The following is a 20,532-nucleotide window of genomic DNA, read 5'->3' as shown; positions in this document are numbered from 1 at the left end:
AAAGAAACATGAACAGAGTTTAAGAGATCTGTGGGACACCATCAAGCATACACACACGTATACAGTGGGAATTCTTGAAGGAGAGGAAAGGAAGAGGTAGAAAGAATAATTGATTAAAATAACAGTCAAAATGATAAAACATATGAATCCACACATCCAAGAAGCTCAACAAACTCCAAGTAGGATTACATTCAAAGAGATCCACATGGAGACACACTGTAATCAAAGTGTCAAAAACCAAAACAAAAGAGAAAATCTTAAAACCAGCAAGAAAGAAACAACTTGTCATGTACATAAGCTCCTCAATAAGATTAACAGCTGATTTTCCATCAGAAACTGTGGAGGCCAGAAGCAGTGGGGTGACATATTTTTAAAGGGCTGAAGAAAAACTGTCAAGCAAGAATTCTATATCCAGCAAAACTATGCCTCAAAAATGAGGGAGAAATGCTAAAGGAAATCCTACAAGCTGAAAATAAAAGGACACTAGACTAACTTAAAGCCACATGAAGAAGAATATCACACTAACAAAGGTAGCTACATAAGTAAATATAAAAGCCAGTATACTTTTTAAATAAGGATGCAACTGTGCCAATAACAAGATGAGGGAGAAAGATGGAGCTGTACAGAATTTCTATATACTACTGAAGCTAAACTGATATTAATTAAAATTAGACTGTCATCAATTTAAGATGTTAATTGTAATCCCCAGCACAACCACGAAGAAGATAACTAAAATATATACAGAAAAGGAAGTAAGAAGAGAATAAAAACAATACATTAGAAAAAATCTATTAAACACAAAAAGCAGAAATGGAGGAACTGAGGAACAAAAATAAAGATATGACACACAGAAAACAAACAGAAAAATGACAGAAGTACTTCCTTTCAGTGATTACATGTAAATGGATTAAAGTCTCCAACAAAAAAGCAGATTGACAGAATGGATAGAAAACCATGTTCTGATTATATGCTGTCTACAAGAGACTCACTTTAGATCCAAAGGCACAAAGAGGTTGAATGTGAAAGTCTGCAAAAAGATACTCCATGCAAATAGTAAGCAAAAGAGAGCTAGAGTGGCTATACTAATATCAGACAAAATAAATTTTAAGTCAAAAACTGTTAATAAGGGGCAGAGCCACTGGTGGACTCCAACCACTGTTTCGTTTAGCAGCTGAGCACTTGACCACTGTGCCATCAGGCCTCCTTATGAACAGTATTACTAAGCAATTAAATGCTAGATATGGGGAAATTTCTCTGTATAGAAGTATTCAAGCTGATAAATGAAAAAGATGCGTTAGAGTAGCTCCATTTTGCAACCCCTAATAAATCAGTGATTCTGGGCACTAAACAGGAGTCCTTGGGTGGCACAAACAGTTAAGTGCTCAACACTAGCCAAAAGGTTGGTGGTTTGAACCCACCCAGAGGCACCTCAGAAGACAGGCCTGGCGATCTGCTTCTGAAAGGGCACAGTCTTGAAAACCCTATGGACTAATTTTACTCTACACACATGGGGTCATCATGAGCCAGAACTGACTCGATGGCGACCTACAATAACAACAATGCACTGAGCATCAGTAACTGGAAGCATCACACAAGATAGCCAGCCTCCTGGTACAATGATTAAGGATTTTATGGTACAAGGATTTTAGAATGAACAGTAGACATTCTATTCTGGTTTCTTTCAACTCAGAGCCTACTAACTGAACCAATCATTTCAATTTCACTTATATTCCCTAAAACAGGGGTCGGCAAATGTTTTCTGTAAAGGACCAGACTGTAAATATTTCAGGCTCTGTTAGCAACTCTGTTGCAACTGTTCAACTCTGCCTCTGCCAGTGTAGCTCAAAAGCAGTCACACCTGTTGCTGTCAAGTCGATTCTGACTCATAGCAAACCCTACAGGACAGAGTAAGACTGCCCCATAGGGTTTCCTCGGCTGTAATCTTTAGGGAAGCAGACTGCTACATTTTTCTCTCATGGAGCAGCTGGTGGGTTCAAACCACCGACCTTTCGGTTAGCAGCTGAGTGCTTTAACCACTGTGTCACCAGGGCTCCTTAAAAGCAGTCATGGGCAAGACGTAAATGAATGGTTGTGACTATTTACAAAAATATGGGCTGGTAAGAATTAGACTATGGACTGTATTTTGCTGAACCCTGCCCTAAAGGATAAATTAAAGAAATCAATGATTCCTAATAATAATTTAATTCTTCCCAGAAGAAATGTTAACTCGGTAAATATTATTCACTCTCCAAATCTAAATAAGCAGAAGGAACAGCAAACATTAATTTTTTTTTGGACTGACCATTCCTTAATTTATTTTGCTAATTTGAAATGTATAGTAAACGTTACGTGTTTCGATGACCCTGAATCCAGACAGTTTATAATTTTCAAATTATTGTAAAGCAGATCTCTGAATAAAACATGTTAGGAATCCAGTAATTATGCTGTTATTTACTGAGTGAACTTGATACATATAGGTATACAAACACAGGCATATACTCAGAAGTAATTTAGGTGGGTTATGACTTGTTACCTTATCAGAAAACCAAATGAGCCTGGAATCTTCATAATACCTAAACATGCCATATTTAGGATCCAATAATTCCCTCATGATGAGCAAGAAAAATTCTTTGCGAACTCCTCCTGCATCAACAGCATCTTCTCCAACAAAAATAACCTAAAATAGCACAATAAAACACTGAATAGATTGTAAAGAAATGAAAGTACATTCTGGAGACCCCCTTAACATCTTATTTATTACGAATAAATGCTCAGCAATTACTAGTTTTAAAAAAATTACATTTAAAAAAAAATTAAGTACCGAAGACATATTAAAGACAAATAGGAAATTAGGGGGAAAGGGAGGTTTGTTTAAGGGGCACTGAGTTTCTGTTAATGGTGATGAAAAAATTTGAAAACAGATAACGGAGACAGTTATACACATAAAAAATGCTAAAACGGCAAACGTCGTTATATATTAATTTTACCACAAAAAATAATTTAAAAAAATAGGAAAATGTTAAACACTGTTTCTGAATAAAAATTCCGATTATACAGAATAAAATGTCAAATTACCTTGAGCGGCTTTTTGTAATCTATATTCTTTGTTTTCCTAAGGACTTCCATTGCATCTCCTACAATATTTTCTCTACGCACCACGAGAATTAAGCAGGGATTCACAGACTCAATCACTGGGAGAAAAAGAGAGGAGACATTCTGTCTGTGGGCCTGGTCAATAGCCATCTAGAAAATAAAAGATTACAATTTTAATAGCAATGTTACAAAGTAGCTATTGTGACTGGATAAAACTATCTATTAATTATAGCTATACTGTAATTCCTATAATAATCCCTGTACTACTGAATTTACACAGCACCTAACACAGTATCTAGTACAGCATATGAGCTTAATAAACTATTATCTGAATTTAAAGAGTACTCTTTTGAATTTTTTAATATTAATGTATGTGGGGTTTACATTAACTTTATCCATAGTAATTTGATCTTTGTCCTTGGTTCCTGGAGATAATGCTAAACCCTTGGAACTTCTTAAGTAAGGTGCCTTTGTTATCTATAGGCCTCCAGACCCAACCTGACAGACTATGCTAGTGAGGTGACTTAGGTGGGGGCTGGCCAGGCCAGAAAGATCACCTTGTGATGTCAGCCAACCTGGGTGGGGAAAGGCATGATTCCATTATGCCTATGTAATGAGGCCCCAATAAAAGCACTGGACATGGAAGCTCCCTGGGCTTCCTGGTTGGTGAAAGGCATTGATGAACCTAGGAGGATAGGTGTCCCTTTTTGGGACATGGAAGCTCCGTGTTGGGAACCCTTCGAAGACCTCAACCTATGCGTCTTTTCATTTATAACCTTTTTTCCTACAATAAAACTGTAATAATTAAGTATACCACCACTTTCTGTGAGTTTTGTGAGTCGTTCCAGCAAATTATCAAACCCGAGGGAATACTGGGAGCCAGCAGATCAGAAGTGAGGGGGGCTAAGAACCTCAGAGCTAGTGGCTGACATCCTAAAGGGGTAGTGGAAAAACCGTAAATTTGTAACCAGCAGGGCAGAAGTGAGGGGAGCCCTGGGGACTCCCAAGCCTGCAGCTGGCATTTGAAGTCTTGGGCCTATTTGGCTGTCTAAAGAATTGTGTCCTTCAACTTGTGAAGTCTGACCTAGCTTCAAGAGATTAGCGTCAGAGAAAGAAGTGCTGCATGTTGCAGCTACTGTCAGAATTGAACAGAGAAGTGAAAAGAAGGGGTTTTTATTTAATTACATTATTACCATAGCAGTTGATGTTAGAAAAAGTAGACAGATTGAATTTGATTGATCCACATAATTTATAACTAATAACACCATTAAGTTAAATATGGAACTTTGATAATACTGACAAATACGAGCATCACTGTTTCTCCAAAAATTAACAGGGTAAGGGCAGAGAGTGGGGAGACAAAGAAAACAGCATAAAATAAACTTCTAAAGAAGAATAAGGAACAGCCTGGCTAAGGAGGTATTACAGAAATTCATCTACCAGCAGGGTGATCATCATATGTGCTAATAAACCAAGCGTCCGGCTTTTACCATTTAAAACCTGTTTGTTTTCCTGTGGTTTCCCATGCGTTCTTGCTCTAAAATGGATATTCTATATTGAAAGCACCAATGATTAACTTATTGTTTTAACTAGTTAGTATAAACAAACAAAAAAACACCAAACCCACAGCTGTTGCGCCAATTCCGACTCATGGCAAACCTATAGGACAGAGAATAGAACTGCCCCATAGGGTTTCCAAGGCGGTAAATCTTTATGCAAGCAGACTGCCATATCTTTCTCCTGCAGAGTGGCTGGTGGGTTCAAACCATCGACCTTTTGATCAGTGGCCAAGTGCTTTAACCACTGCGCCACCTGGGCTCCTCGGTATAGAAACCTAGAAAAAATTTATTTCTTTTCTTGATGTAAATGGGAATAAGCACATCTCTAAGATTCCCCCTAGTGTTTATTATTTAAATGTCTGAAGGGATTTGAATACAAATGCATTTATGTATTTGAAAGGAATGAAAATAGTTACCACAGTTTTAGGGTTTTTAACTATTTAAAACATTTTCAGAATATTATAGTAAGGTCTCTTCTCATCCTTTCCTTAGCCTCTGTCTGTATAGCCAGATATTCTATACCAGATGAAGAAACTTGAAAGCTATTTTATTTACAGGTTCAACTGATAAAACCTACTACAACCCTTCAAAGTCATAATGTGAACTAGTCTTTAAAAGCCTCCTTATAAATGAAAGAATGTGTAACATTAAATGGGAGGGGGGAGAAAAGTGGAGAAGGAAGGGAGGGGGGATGAGATGACAACCAACTTTATTTATTACTATAACTTTCTTCAAGGGAATTTCATATCCTCCTAACAAGTAATCAAATACCTCCTACTTTAACATCCTCTCACCACCTTCAGTCACCTTCTACTTTTCACTAATTACATGAACAAAAGACATATAATGAAGCAAGATTTGAAACCAATATTTTTTATCAAGTAAACTAGTAATGAAAGCCTTTAGTTTAAAAATATTACTTATTTTTGTAATGAAAGACACATATAATTTTTTAGATATAAAATGATTAAAGGCTAAATTATTCTATTTTCACTGAAATACACATAAGCAGCTTTAATAAGACTATACATGTGACATGCAACAGTCCTCTTTATAGGTACCCAAGGTACCTGGCAAAAGACCACAAAGGTATAAACTTTCCCCAAAGATCACCTGTAACAGCAAATTTCAAATATTTACTTTTTAAAAACACCATGGAAACAATTTAAAAAAACCCTCTCAAATGAGATTAGTATTATACAATATCTTACCTGCATCTGTAAGACTGCATCTGTTTGTAACAAAGTAGTTTTTGCTTGGGCATCAAATACAAATGGATATGTGCAGATTGTAACAGGAATATCTGCCAACTGTAAGTAAAAAATTAACTTATCAGTACAAGCTGATTTGTGATATACTTCTTGTGGATATTCTCATTTCTTGTAAAGCTGATTGCATTCTTGGTTTATTCACTCCTGTGTATTCAGGAATTATAAATAAGACACATTGTCTATAACTGATTATAGAATTTTTACTGATAATTAGATGAGGCACTGGTATGAACCATTAAATTCATAAACTGTAAATTACAAGTCATGTTCTGCTTAACATATATTAACTCCAAGTTTCAGTGGATTAGATTGCAATTTTTTTCCAAAATCGGGAACTCCTATGTTATGAACTTGACAGCAATGGGTTTGGTTTTGGTTTATGTTAAATACAGTACCCAGTTCATATATATTAGGACTGAACTCTAGCAACTGGTGACAATCTGAGGCCAATGATAGTAATCTAACTATTCATTGATAGGTATTTACTGAGTGTAATTAGGGTACCAACACTATTATGACTCCAACAATCTGTTCATTCATTTATGATACAAAATAAGCACCATTTATAGTATTATTATCCTCCACTTGCCTTAAAGTTGGGAGAACTTATCTATTATTACCCTTATCAAATATTAGTCATCTTACAGACAATTATTCATCCTTAGCATTTTAAGACTGTGGTAAAATATAAAGAGCTATGAACTGTCAGTTACAGATTCTTGCAATTGGAAGAGATATTTTCCTACCTTCTACTCAACAAGGCAGTATTTTTGTGACAGCCCTGACACAGAGCCCCTGCTTTAAGGCTTCCAGTAAGGAATTAGTATACTCTGAAACAATCCACTTCTTTTTTAGTGACCATTAAGTCTTTATATTATTAAGCACAAATCTGCATTCCTATACATCACTCTGCATCACCTAGTCTACATTTTGTCCCTGCAGGTGAAGTGTGTATGTTTAAATATTTCAAGTCCTCATGCTTTCTTTCCATAAGTTGTCTTTTTTCCAGGACAAAAATTCCCAGTTTTTTCAGCCATTCTGAAAGTAATATGGTTTCCAACTCTGCTCTAACCTACCTGCCTACTTCTAAATGTACTTTAATTTACCTAAGTCTCTCGTAACTATGGCCACCAAAATAAAAATAACCTAATGTTGCCCAATCAGTACAAAATAAAGTGAGACTGTAACTCCTTGTTCTGAATCCTATAAATCAACATACAAGATAATATGATGACTTTTATTAACCTTACAGTAAATTGCTACTCTTCAGCATTTCCATATAAAGTTTAACTCCATCTTGTATTTGTGTCACTAACTAGCTATTGATTGAAGAAAGTCCTTTTACTTCTCTGAATCTCAAAAAGATCTAGATGACTTCTAAAGCCCCTTTGGCTTCAAAATTCTATGATTCCACAATTTGATGTGCTACCTCTGAGGATGAAGAAGCAAACAATATTAAACCTGTAATTTAAAGCTAACTCAAAATGCTGCACTGATTCAAGTACTGGGAAAAGAACACCAACAAGGGAAGGAAAAAAAAAAAGCAAAGAGAAACAAAACCCTAAAATCTATATGAAATAAAAGACTTAGAATAACTCTCCCAAATGTTAAAAGGTGGTTCAGAGTTGCTAATAACTTAAATCAAAGTGCTAGAACTTTGTATAAGGCAGTATGTAAGACAAAGTGAGGAAGACGGTCTTACAGAGTTTATTTAATTTTTAGGCCATTTTAAATATTATTAGTTTAAAACTTGGACATCGTTTTACTTCTCTAACATAAAATGATTTCTAGGTAAGTATTAGCTAAATTTCAAAACAAGAGTTTACTTTTTATATTCTCACACATTAAGTACTATACTGGAATATTTAAGGAGGATAGAAACTAATTTTTAATGCAAAAATTACTGCACGACATCATTTAAGTGTAATGTTAACTAAAAGAGAGGTTTTTATTTTCTTCAAAAAATGTTCTGAAATGTTATATAGGATAATTTCTATAGACTCATTTTTTAAAATAACAATGGTAACACTTATGTTTTAAAACAATCACATAAAAGAGGAAACTTTAACTCTCTTATCACTTAAGACAAAACAGAGTTTATCTTACTCCGAAAATAAGACTTTATTACACCAAACTTACCTCAGTTAATCCTTGGTTGACATCCTAAGACAGCAGTGCAGAATGTAACAATGAGGAAAGAGCAATGTTAGTGTCCAAATTTAACTATTTCTATTCAAAGTAGCATTGCATATATTTTGCTACAGCAGAAAACTGTATTAATGAGGTAGACCAAAAAATATCTACAATAAAACTTACCATTTCCACATACACCTTATACATCTATGTCTATAAATATAAGACCTCTGTTTCAGGTACCTTATGATCATAAAATTATCAGAGGCTTGAACCTAATAAAAATTAGTTTCAACAACTAAGCCCCGCCCCCTCCCCACTCCCATCCCCCCGCCGCCCCCCTGCAGAATTTAAGTAGAACAGGCAAATTAGTCCTAAGTCTGACTTGGTCTTGAAGATGTAACTTTATGGCTCAGTTTCTCTACCTGGAAAACCGAGAAAATATTCCTCAGACTTTAAGACTTGGTAATAATCTTGGAAAATGTTTGAAAGTATTTAGATGATTAAAATACTACATAAACGTGTCATATACCATACACAAAAAAAAATTCAAAATGGATTAAATACCTAAATGTGAAAACCAAAACCATAAAATTCTTAGAAAATACAGAGGCAACTCTGCTAGACCAAGCTTTTAACAATGGATTATCTAACAAAAGTACCAAGAGCGAAAGACAAAATAAACAAATGGGTCCTCATAAAAACTAAAAACATTTGCTCATCAAAAGACTTTACCAAAAAAAGTGAAAAGAAAAGCTACAGACTGGGAGAATATCCTTCTCATTAGTCATCAGAGAGATGCAAATCAAAACCACAGTTAAGATACCATTTCACTCCCACCAGGATGGCCAAGGAAAACAAACAAACAGAAAACAACGTGGAGAAATCAGAATCCTGATCCAACTGCTGTTGGGAATGCAAAATGGTAAAGCCGTTGTGGAAAACAGTGTGGCAGTTCCTAAAAAACTAAAAATAGAATTACCATATGACCCAGCAATTCCACACCTAGGTATATACCCAAAAGACTTGGAAGCAGAGAGTCAAACTGATACTTGTACATCAATGTTCACTGAAGCACCAATCACAATAGCGAAAAGGTGGAAACAACCTAAATGTCCATCAATGGATGAATGGAAAAACAAAATGTGGTATACATACATACATACAATGGAATACTACTCAGTCAGTTAAGAAAAATGAAGTCTTGATACATGCTACAATATGAATGGTGCTTGAAAACATTTTGTTAAGTGAAATAAGTCAATCACAAAAGGACAAATATTGTATGACCTCACTTAAAGACAAGAACAGGCAAACGTATAGAGACCAAAGTCTGTTAGTGGTTACCAGGGGTAGGAGAGAGCGGGGAAGAGGGGGTTACTACTTATGGACTACTGAGTTTCCATTTATGGTGACAGAAAATTTGCACTGATTAAGGCTAGGGTGGCACAACCGATTAAGTGCTGCCAGTGAGTTGTACACCTGTAAAGAGTTGAATTGGCAAAAGTTATGTGATAGATATATTTACAACAACAACAACAAAAAAGAGCAGCTGCTGAGGCTGCTTATGTACAACCAAACACCTCCTAGTTCATTGCCTAGTGCCTGGGGTCTTAAAAGCTTGCAAGTGGCCACTCAAGGCACAATTGGTTCCTATTTGCCTGGAGCAACAGAGGAAGGAGGAGAGTCAGGAATAGGGGGAGGAAATGGAATGTGTGGCTAACTGCCTCCATGAATAACTGCCTCCTCTGCCATAAGACCAGAAGAACTAGATGGTGCTTGGCTACCATTAACTGAACATTTTGATCAAAGATTCTATAGAAGAATCCAGATGAAAAGAGGGGAAATGTAAAAGAGAATTTCAAATTCTCATGGAATCTAGAATTTCTGGAGTCATGGAGGCTGGATAAACCCTTGGAACTACTGCCCTAAAATAATCTTTAAACCTTAAACCAAAATATATACCCTGAAGTCTTCTTAAAACTGAACATCAGTTTAGCTTAACTAGTAAAGAATGTCTGCCTTGAGCATTATGCTCTTTTAAGATCTGTATGGGATCAAACTGACAACAGCAACTCAAAAGATTATAGACAGAAAACTTAAGGGGCAGTGAGTTTATGTTAACTGGGGAGGAAAAACACAGAAAAGGAGGGTGAGAATGGCTGCACAACTCAAATCAATGTCACCAAATTGTACATGTAGAAATTGTTGGTGCATATTCTGCTGTGTATATTCTTAACAACAAAAAAAATAAATTAAAAAGGCATAAGCAAAAAAAAAAGCTTTATGGAAATGAAGTGAGGGAAACAAATCGTAAGTTGTTTTTTGTCAGAAATAGCCAATGAAATGTAAGTTATATTACGGATTCTCAAATGCTGAATGAACTTAAAATGGAAAAGTATAGGACAGCGCACAGAGGATAGTAAGTAGAAAGAAGAAATAAAGAGGGAAAGATATATTTATGAAGGAAGTAATAGTGAAAATCATAATGAAAGTTTACTATACTTCATTAAACAGAAATCCACATTTTCTTGCAGAAAACTTCTGCCTGTGGAACTAAATTTGTGGACAGTGCCTTACCTAGTGAAGAATTAACCTTTAACCAACAAGAGATCTGGCTTTTGCCCTCAGCTATTGGGAGGTGACCTCTAGGCCCTTGGAATGTCATACTTGATAGGTGTGTCTTTGTCTGGGGGCTTTGTTCACTGGTCAGTTAAAAAATGTGATTCACAATGATGGCTTTGGGCTATATGGTTTTAGTTTTGTCTCTTCAAAGGCTAGATAGAGACTAAGAGTCTGCCACACAGGCAGTACGTTATCAGGCACCAATAAAAACTCTGGGCACCAAGGCTCAGGTGAGCTTCCCTGGTTGTCAATACTCTGTGCATATTTTTACACATTGATTCCAGGAAGTAATGTGTCCATGACTCCATCGGGAGAGGATAACAGAAGCTCTGTGTTTGATACCATTCCTGAACTACACCCTAATTCGTGTCTTCTCTTGGTTAATTTTAGTCTGTATCCTTTCCCTGTAACAAACTGTTACCCTGACTATAACAGCTTTCAGTGAGCTCTGTGAGTCCTTCTAGAGAATTATCAAACTTCAGGTTGGTTTGGGGAATCCTCTGAACTTAACAATTGGTGTCAGAAGTAAGGGTAACCTTGTGTGAACTGTTCCCTCTAACCTGGTAGTTTGCTGAACTCTACTATGTCTTGATGGTATCATTAGGGGCCTTAACATATTAGCAAGGAATTAGGGTTCTCTTATTATGTTGTGCTAAATAAAGCCAAAGCAGTGTAAGCATCAGCAAAACAGGACTCTACACAATTCCTAAGAAAGGAAATTACTGGTAATAGTTTTTTTAAAAAATTTCCAAAGTAGCAAGTTATCACTACATAATTACCCCTGCAGGCAGTGTTAACAAGAACATGTTTAGAAACTGTTCTGAAAAAATGAGTTTTCGATTACACTCAGTTTAATTTTAAGGCAATTGAAGAGAAACATTTGCAATCCCTTTATAGAATATTTTACCAGACATTTTAAAAGTGCCACTACTACCAAGAATATTTGAAAAAGGAAAAACCAAAACAAAAAACCCACCAATATTTACTGACTTGACAACTATACTAAATACCAAGAGAGTTTATATCATGGCAGATGGATTTTATCCTGAAGTAAACAATGATAAACATTAGATCCCAAGCAAATGGATTTATTTAAGAGAAAGGCACCAAGGGAAATAGAGTATCAGAAATTTCAATTTTAGGGATAAGGATCTCAGACAAAAACTTGAAAGTTTTTTTTTAAAAAAAAAAGTAAATTCTTAAAAGAGCAAGGATGAATTTTTCTGGGAAATAATAGAGCTGCAAGAGAGCTCAAACAGATTTCAGTTAAAACAGTCTCTGCAAAGTAAACTTAAAATGAAAACAAAGTGGTGTAGGGGGTGGAGGCAGGATTTCAGGAAAACATGTGAAGTCAACTGAAGATCTATTGCTAAAACTGCAACACATCGCTCAATTTGCAACCTACCGTTGGCTCCAAATACACATATTCAAACACCAACTACTGGCTGTTACTAGATTAGGGACCCTGAAATTGGATCATGGCATGTCTAATTTTAGTTATTCGATATTCTGGAAGCTGGAATAAAAATGGCCTGAAGGAATGTTCAAAAGACAGGGTTTCATGGTCTAAATAAGACTTCACTAAGACTGCTTTTAACACCAGTGGTTAATGATGGTTTCAGTTAGTTACAGGCTGTAAAGATGCAGCTCCTGGCTGTGTTTTAGTTCCAAATGATTACTAATGATAAAACACTAAACCACTGCTGGTGTCACCTTGATTTCTGGGCCTGATGGCATAACACAGGATTACTGTTAAGAAGGTATACTGACAGGATACCGAAGTTCCTAAAGTAATTCAAATAAGATACGAAGAAGTGTTTCTTGGTAGCTTAGATGGAAATAAAAAGATATTTTTAAAACATGAAGGAAATGGAAAACACACAAAATTCAATTTGGCAATCCAATGCACAGAGAAAAACAATGACATTATAGTCAGTCCAAAATCTGAGCCTGGGTCCAAGGAACTTTAAAAAGCAAGAATGAACTTTTCTGGGAAAGAAGAGAGCTGCAAAGGAACACAAATGCACTTCAATTTCTTCATTTTATTAAATAAGAAAGAAACTCAAAGCCAGGTATGTTAAATATTGGTGTATCATGCCAAAGCTGGTCTACAGCTGTTATGCTAGCCTATCTTCCTATTTTCCTGGTGAATATGTCATGTTGCTAGCTCAGCACTATCAACATGTAAAATAAAACTTTTAAAAATATTTTATTTTTTGCTGTTGTTGAAAATATATACAGCAAAACATGTACCAATCCAACAGTTTCTACATGTACCATTCAGTAACACTGATTACATTCTTTGAGTTGTTCCTCTCCCACTGACATAAACTCACTGGCCCCAAGGTTCCTATCTAATCTTTTGAGTTGCTGTTGTCAATCCGATCCCACATAAAAAAACTAAAGCCATTCCCGTCAAGTCGATTCCAACTCATAGTGACCCTACAGGACAGAGTAGACCTGCCCCATAGGGTTTCCAAGGAGCGGCTGGTGGATAACTCTTAATAACTCTTAACTCTTAACCATAACTCTTAACCACTGCACCACCAGGGATCCCACATAGATAGATGTTAAAAGAGCAAAATGCTCCAGGCAGACATTCTTTACTAGTCAAACTAAACTACTGCTTGGTTTTAAGAAGACTTCATGGGATATTTTTGGTTTAAGGTTTAAGTAAAACAAATTTTTTTTTAACTCCAAAGAACAAATAGTGATGATTTATACACACAGTCCAATTAATATTGACTCAGTAATAAATAAGACTTATGACATAACATTTATACAGCGTAATACCGAAGACTGTAAGTTTTTTACTAATTTACCATACCTACTTGCATCTGCTATGTCTCACACAGGTATACACTGTTCTTGAAATAAATGGATATACATTTTTAAAAAATGCCTAACTTGAATCTCAGAGTAATTCAAACAGGCACAGACCCACCCAACACAGACTTTTCTATATTTTATTCTAAATTAGACAATTTTTATTAAGACATATAACCTGATGATAATCATGTATAGTAACTAAAAGTATAAGGAAGAGAAGAAAAAGACCAAAGAGTTTAGTAGTAGCTGCTGGGTATTTTTATACACAATTTTAGAGCAAAGTTGAAGTAGAGTAAGGAAACATACAACTGAGAACAGTAACCTAGAAAGTGGAGAGAAATCATCAAATAGGAGAAGATAAATAAAAAGAAAGAGAAAATGAGCATAAACTCTTTTATTTTACCAACAGATCAATGTAGAAGGAGAAAATGAGTTAAAAAGCAAAGGAGTTCAACTGAAAAAGCAGTTCATACAGTAGTTTCATACACCCAGGTGAGAGGCTTGAAAACGAAAAGAGAAGATTATACAGTAACTAGTAAAACTAGAAGGATCAAGCAAAAACTCCATGAAAACAGTTAATGGAAAGAGGTGAAAAAGGATGGAAAAATGGAAGGGGATGAGGTGAACAGTTAGTCTCAGTAATACAAAAGGATATTACAAAGAAAGCCAGAATTTCATAGAATTAGTGATTAATGTTTATGGACCAGAGAAGTGTATACTTTATGATTTCTTAAAATCCTTGACCGTGAAAGAAAGGAACTAGAGGAAAAAACTTCAACAGATTATGGCATAAAGCAAATATAATAAAGATAAAATAATTTTCTTGCAGTGCTTAGAACAAAGTTAAAATACACACACATACATATTTTTATAATTCATAGTAATTATGTTCTATCACAGAATATTTTAAACTTTCACAATTTTACACCGGTACACAAATGTATGTATGTGTGTATATACACATATACACATACACATCTAAATCATCACAAACAGCACGTGAGTATATTTAAGACAGATTCTTTAAAACCTTACTTACAGGCCCACCTTGATGTTTAACTTTGTATTAAGACTAGTAATGCAAGCATGAATCTTATTTAAAAAAAGCCTCCGGGAAAAGTCTTTAAGCATTATCTGTAAATATGAAATATGAAAGAGCTTTGCACTCTCTCCAAGAAAGACACTTTGTAAGGGCAAATGTCATAATATAAATTAATGAACTATATAAAAGTTTCACAGTCAAGACCTTCAGAGTAGGTTGCAAGCCTTCTAATTCCCAGAGGTAGGTCAGAACAACCCAAATAATGGGTTCTAGATCCTCATTTCAAAGATGTCATAATAAACTCACTTTGCAGATTAAATAAAGAACAAGCTTTCACTTTCACAACCACCTATTCAATATCACTTCTCTCTACATATGGAGAGAAAGGAAATGGTTCAAAGGGGAGAGTAAAAGCAAGACATTTTTTTTTAAATGTGTGTACGTATATTTTTTAATCTTTTCTTCTCATTCAAAAATTTATACACATATTGTTTTGTGACATTGGTTGCAATACCTACAACGTGACAGCACACTCCCCCTTTCCACTCCAGGTTCCCTTTGTCCTTTTGATCAGTTCCTGTCCCCTTCTACTGTTTTCTGGTAAGAAATTCTTAAGCACAGGAGCCATATATTAGATCTGGAGATAATGACTAACAAAGAAGAAAAGCCTAGAAATATGAAGGTAGTCTTCTACTGCCTCTCTCTTACCAGAAAACAGTAGCAATGGAAGAGTTCCCTATGGAAATTCAGTTTGCTAACACCACCGCTTTACAGTAAGAGGAGTTGAGATGATAAGTTCTGCGCCTACCAAATTTATAAGCCAACATTCAAATCACAGCTTCTCCACGTAGTACAAGATTACTACTAACTAAAAAGAAATCCTCTTAGACAGGTATTTATCTTAGCTTGGTCAGAATATAAGTAGTTTATCACCTACATAAACTAAAACCAAAAAAAAAAAAACCAAACCCACACTGCCATCAAGTTGATTCCAACTCACAGCGACCCTACAGGATGTAGCACTGCCCCATAGGGTTTCCAAGCCTGTAAATCTTCATGGAAGCAGACTGCCACATCCTTCTACTCCAGAGCAGCTAGTGGGTTTGAACTGGCGACCTTTCGGTTAGCAGTGGAGCACTTTACTACTGTGCCACCAGGGCTTCTTGAAAGTGTTGTCTACGGTGTTTGTTCCCTCTTGCTCACCCCATCTAGACCAGCAATATCAAGTTCATCAATGACCTTCAAGTAACCAAATTCATTGTTCAATTCTATGGTTTTATCCTACCTCTCAGCAGGATAATACACTCTCTCTTTCACTTTATGTATTTTTCCGTAACAACATTCCCCTAGCTTTCCTTCTACCTCACTAGCCACTCCTTAATCTCCTTTGTGGATCTCTCTCCTTTCCGCACCTCCCACATCCATCCAATCCATCAGTAATTCTTGTCCATTTTATCTCCAAGCGATAGTCCAAGTCCATTCCCTTCTTCCATCTGCACGATGACCATCCTAGCCAAACCCATCATTTTCTCTCCCATAATAACTAAAATAGTCTTCTAACTGGTCTTCCTGTTTAATTTTTGCCCCATTCCTCACACTCTATTCTCCACACGGCTGACAGAGCAATTTAAAAATATAAATCAGATTATGCAACCCCTGCTTACCACCTTCCAATGACTTCCGTAACACTTCAGACACAATCCAAATTCCTAACCCTGATTTACTAAACCCTCTATAATCTGGCCCCTGCCCATTTCTCTGATCCCTCCACAGAATTCTCCCCACTCTCATGTTTTAGCCATACTGGTGTCTTTCTATCCTTCAAACACGGCTAGCAAATAAGAGTTTTAAAATCTGAGTATTATATGCCCTGCTGGTGCAGTAGTTAAGTGTCTGGCTGCTAACTGAAAGATCTGGAGTTCGAACCCGCCAGCTGCAGATGTGGCAGTATGCTTCTATAAAGATTTATAGCCTTGGAAACCCTACGAGCAGTTCTATTCTGTCACAGAGGGTCACTATGAGTCGGAATCAACTTGATGGCAATGGGATGATGATTGTGTATCTAGCTACTTACTTAATTCCTATATTAAAATTTTATGTGCCCTATAGTTTTATAAGACTATGCTACTATTGTGATGGAACACTGTCTAGTTATTAGAGATCTAGATAGATGGAAAGGAGACGTATGCACACATGTGGATTTATGCCAAAAATCTGAAATAAAATTTAACATATAAATAAATGTACAAAAGTCAAGAATAGAACCTATGGTATTACAGTTCTCTTCTGGTAGTTCTGAGGCACTGATACCACAAATCTAAGTAATGCATTCTTAGAGTTCCAGTATAAGGGACTCCAGTATTCTCAATATTATAGAATTAAGGGACAACTTTATGGAAAATAAATGAGTTAAAAATCCACATCACATTTACATTTTTCTCTAGAAAAATGTAAGCCATTTACACTACAGGCTTTGGTATAACAACGGAATATTTGCTTATACATACTGCATAATATTTAGCTATTCTTTTGTAGTGTGTTTTTATCTAAAACACTGAAGCTCTGAATAAAATATCACAGTATTTCACAAAGAAGCAATTGTTTCTTTATATTAGAAAAAATGATGCATGAAAAATGAATTCATTGGAAACAACTGAAATGTCCATCAACAGATGAATGAATATACAAAATGTGGGATGTACACACAATGGACTATTATGTAACCGTAAAGAAAAATGAAGTTCTGAGGCATACCACAACATGGATGAACCTGGAAAACAAGATGCTGAGTGAAATCAGTCAGTCATAAAAGGACAAATACTATACGATCTCACTTATATGAAATGAGCAAACATATGGAAATCAAACATTATTAATGGCTGATGGGGGGAGGGAGATAGTTTTTATCTGAGGGGCACTGAGTTTACGTTAATGGTGGTGGAATATTTTGGAAAAGGATAACATGAAAAATGCAATCAATGTCACTGAATTGTAAATGTGGAAGTTGTGCTGGCAAAAAAAAGAAAAACGAACTCATAAAACGCAAAAGGAAACATACCATTCCATAGGCCTGCTGTTGGATCCAGTTCATATAATCATTCCTTATGTCTATCAATTCTTGTACTTCATGTATATAAAATTTATCATACTGTATAATCTGTCCTGTTTTCTCATTTACCTACAAGAAAGTAAAAGTGTAATTAATATTAAATTCAACCAGTACCTAAGACAGAGATTAAAAAAAATGTTTAAACAGAAAAAGGCTTCGGAGATGTTTTAGCTAATTTTCTCTTCATATAAAAAATACTTACTGAGTGCCTGCTATATGTAAATTAAGTGCTATGGGAGACCTAAAGATTTATAAGATGTGATATCTGCATTCAGGACCTCATACTCCCGTAGAAAATAAAGACATTTAGTAACCACAACACAGTATGAGAGAAATATATATAATATATACAAACTAGAAACTATAAGGAATGCAAAAGAGGGACTTCTGGTTGGGGAATGGGACCTAAATAACAGTAACAGCTAATGCTTGGTAACTGTTACTCTATGCTAGCATATAATAGGAGGTAGAATAAACTTTAAGAGGTGACATTTGGGTAGGGTGGAAACAATGGAGGGTGCAAAGTACCACTCCAGAGGTTAGTTACTAATTACAAAGGGAAAAACAAATCTTTACAGTGGAGACCACAATCTTAACAACTGATCAACTAATCATCACCAATACTGGTGTAATCAAACATTTTTTTCCTGCTGATACAATGCAATAGGAAATACACACATCATCTATAAAACAAAAAAGTTTGACCTAATCTAATCAAGTCTCTCGATGTAAATTTCTGCTTAAAGGAAAAACAAGGGATAGAAACACAAGTTAAACATCACCACAGGGAAATAATCAAACAAATCTGGGTTGTGAAACTGTTACAGGAAAACCAGCCAGGGCTCTCCAAAAAGTCAAGGTAATGAGGATAAAAAGGTGGAGGTTGTCTTCAATCAAAAGAGACTAGCTGATTTCTGGTGCTGGATATGGCAGAGTAGCTTGTATCATACTAACTCTCCTGCCAATAACAGTTATAAACTCTGAACAATACCTATATTAAAAAACAACTATTTAAAGTCACTGGTAACCAGTAGCCAACTGTGGTTAAGCTGATTCTAACTCATGGAGACCCCATGTGTGTCAGAGCTGAACCGTACTCAAAGTGGTTTTCAATGGCAGATTTTTCAGAAGTAAGCTGCCAGGCCTTTCTTCTGAAGTGCCCAAGGGTACACTCAAATCACCAACCTTTAGATTAGCAGCCCAGTGTATTAACTGTTTGTACCACCCAGAGACTTCAAAGGTAACCAAGGCAAACTAAAAAATTCCAGTTTAACTCCTGACACACACACACACACCCACACACCCACACACCCACTGCCGTCAAGTCGATTCCGACTCTTAGCGACTTCTATAGATAGAAGAAAATGTGTACCCATTTCCAGATTTCAGGCCTTCAGTCTCTATTAAACATACAACCAAAAATGATGAGACACATAAAAAGCAAATAAAACAAAACAACAAACAAAAAAAGTGTCAAAACAAAAAGCAATCAACAAGCCACACTCAAGAGATAACCCAGATACTGGAGCTAGAGGACAGGGACTTTATGAAAACACTTTGAACTGAATGAAAATAGAAACACAACATATAAAAATTTGTGGAATGCTGCTAAAGCAAGGCTTAGAGTTAAATTATAGCATTATGTAATCTCGGGTCACTATGTACGTAATAGGTATGAGTCCAAATCGACTCAACAGCAACAGGTTTGGTTTGGATGTAACCTTAGGAAAAAAACGGTCTAAAGTCATGGTATAAGCTTCTGCCTTAAGAATCTAGAAGAAGAAGAGCAAATTAAGGACAAATAAAGAAAAAGCAGAAATGAGTAACAGAGAAAGCAAAAAAGAGAGAAAATCAACGAAAGCAAAGAGGTTCTTTGAAAAGATCAATAAAATTGATAAACCTCTAGCCAGAGTGACCAAGAAAAAGAGAGAAGACACAAATTATCAGTATTAGGAATGAAAGAGGGGACATCACTACTTAGCCATCTTACCAAAAATGACTCAAGAAGAAACAGAAAATCTGAAATGTGCTATATTTATAATAGAAAGTTAACTCACATTAAAAACTTCCAAAAGAAAACTTCAGTCCCAAATGGTTTCACTGGTGAATTCTATCAAACATTTAAGGGAAAAAGAATACCAATCTTACAAAATGCTTTCAGGAAACAGAGAAAGAGGAAACATTACTCGATTTAGTTTAAGCCAGAATAACCTTGATACCAAAGCTGACGAGAATGAGAAACAAAGATTACAGGTCAATACCCCACATGAACAGTGATGTAAAACCCTCAAGAAAACACTAGCAAATTAAATCTAACAATATAAACGATAATACATAATAGCTACGTGGAACTCAGGAACGCAAGGTCGGTTCAGCATTCAAAACGCAATATATTTCACCATATTTCAGAAAAAAGGAGAAAAATTCTTAGTTAATCTCAATAGATGCAGAAAAAGCATTTTTATTCCGGATAAAAACTGTCAGCAAACCAAAAAGAAGGGAGCTGCTTCAAACAGATAAATGCCACCTATGAAAAGGAATATACAGAGTCACAGTACCAAAAGAATTGGTTGACTTTCAACCATTTCAGGAGGTAGCATATGATCAAGAACCGATGGTACTGAAGGAAGAAGTCCAAGCTGCACTGAAGGCACTGATGAAAAACAAGGCTCCAGAATTGATGTAATACCAATTGAGATGTTTCAACAAATAGATGCAGCTTTGGAAGCGCTCACTTGTCTATGCCCAGAAATTTGGAAGACAGCTACCTGGCCAACCAACTGGAAGACATCCATATTTGTGCCCATTCCAAAGAAAGGTGATCCAACAGAATGCAGAAATTATCGAACAATATCATTAATATCACACACA

General features: G+C 35.8%; 1 protein-coding gene across 14 annotated transcripts in view; it reads right to left on the bottom strand.

The window, feature by feature from the left end:
* Window positions 1-20,532, bottom strand: part of HERC4 (HECT and RLD domain containing E3 ubiquitin protein ligase 4) — a 116,376-nt gene that overhangs the window by 21,284 nt on the left and 74,560 nt on the right. For 9 of the 14 annotated variants that reach the window (XR_002825623.1, XR_002825624.1, XM_023740775.1 and 6 more), the window contains 5 exons: window positions 17,611-17,730; window positions 8,063-8,086; window positions 5,864-5,962; window positions 3,076-3,243; window positions 2,534-2,677 (listed from right to left, as the gene is read on the bottom strand). Coding sequence is in view for 10 of the 14 variants with exons in the window: in XM_023740775.1 (XP_023596543.1) it covers window positions 2,534-2,677; window positions 3,076-3,243; window positions 5,864-5,962; window positions 8,063-8,086; window positions 17,611-17,730 (555 nt within the window). In the remaining 4 variants the exon portion in view is untranslated. Of the gene's footprint in view, window positions 1-2,533; window positions 2,678-3,075; window positions 3,244-5,863; window positions 5,963-8,062; window positions 8,087-17,610; window positions 17,731-19,718; window positions 19,772-20,532 lie in introns of those variants that run through there. The other 5 variants (XM_023740777.1, XM_023740782.1, XM_023740783.1 and 2 more) reach the window with 5 other exon arrangements.

The sequence above is a fragment of the Trichechus manatus genome, unplaced genomic scaffold, assembly GCF_000243295.1.
Source record: "Trichechus manatus latirostris isolate Lorelei unplaced genomic scaffold, TriManLat1.0 scaffold00163, whole genome shotgun sequence".
Taxonomy (NCBI): domain Eukaryota; kingdom Metazoa; phylum Chordata; class Mammalia; order Sirenia; family Trichechidae; genus Trichechus; species Trichechus manatus.
The sequence above is the reverse complement of the archived record's forward strand: the minus strand, read 5'-3'. Positions and strand labels throughout refer to the sequence as shown.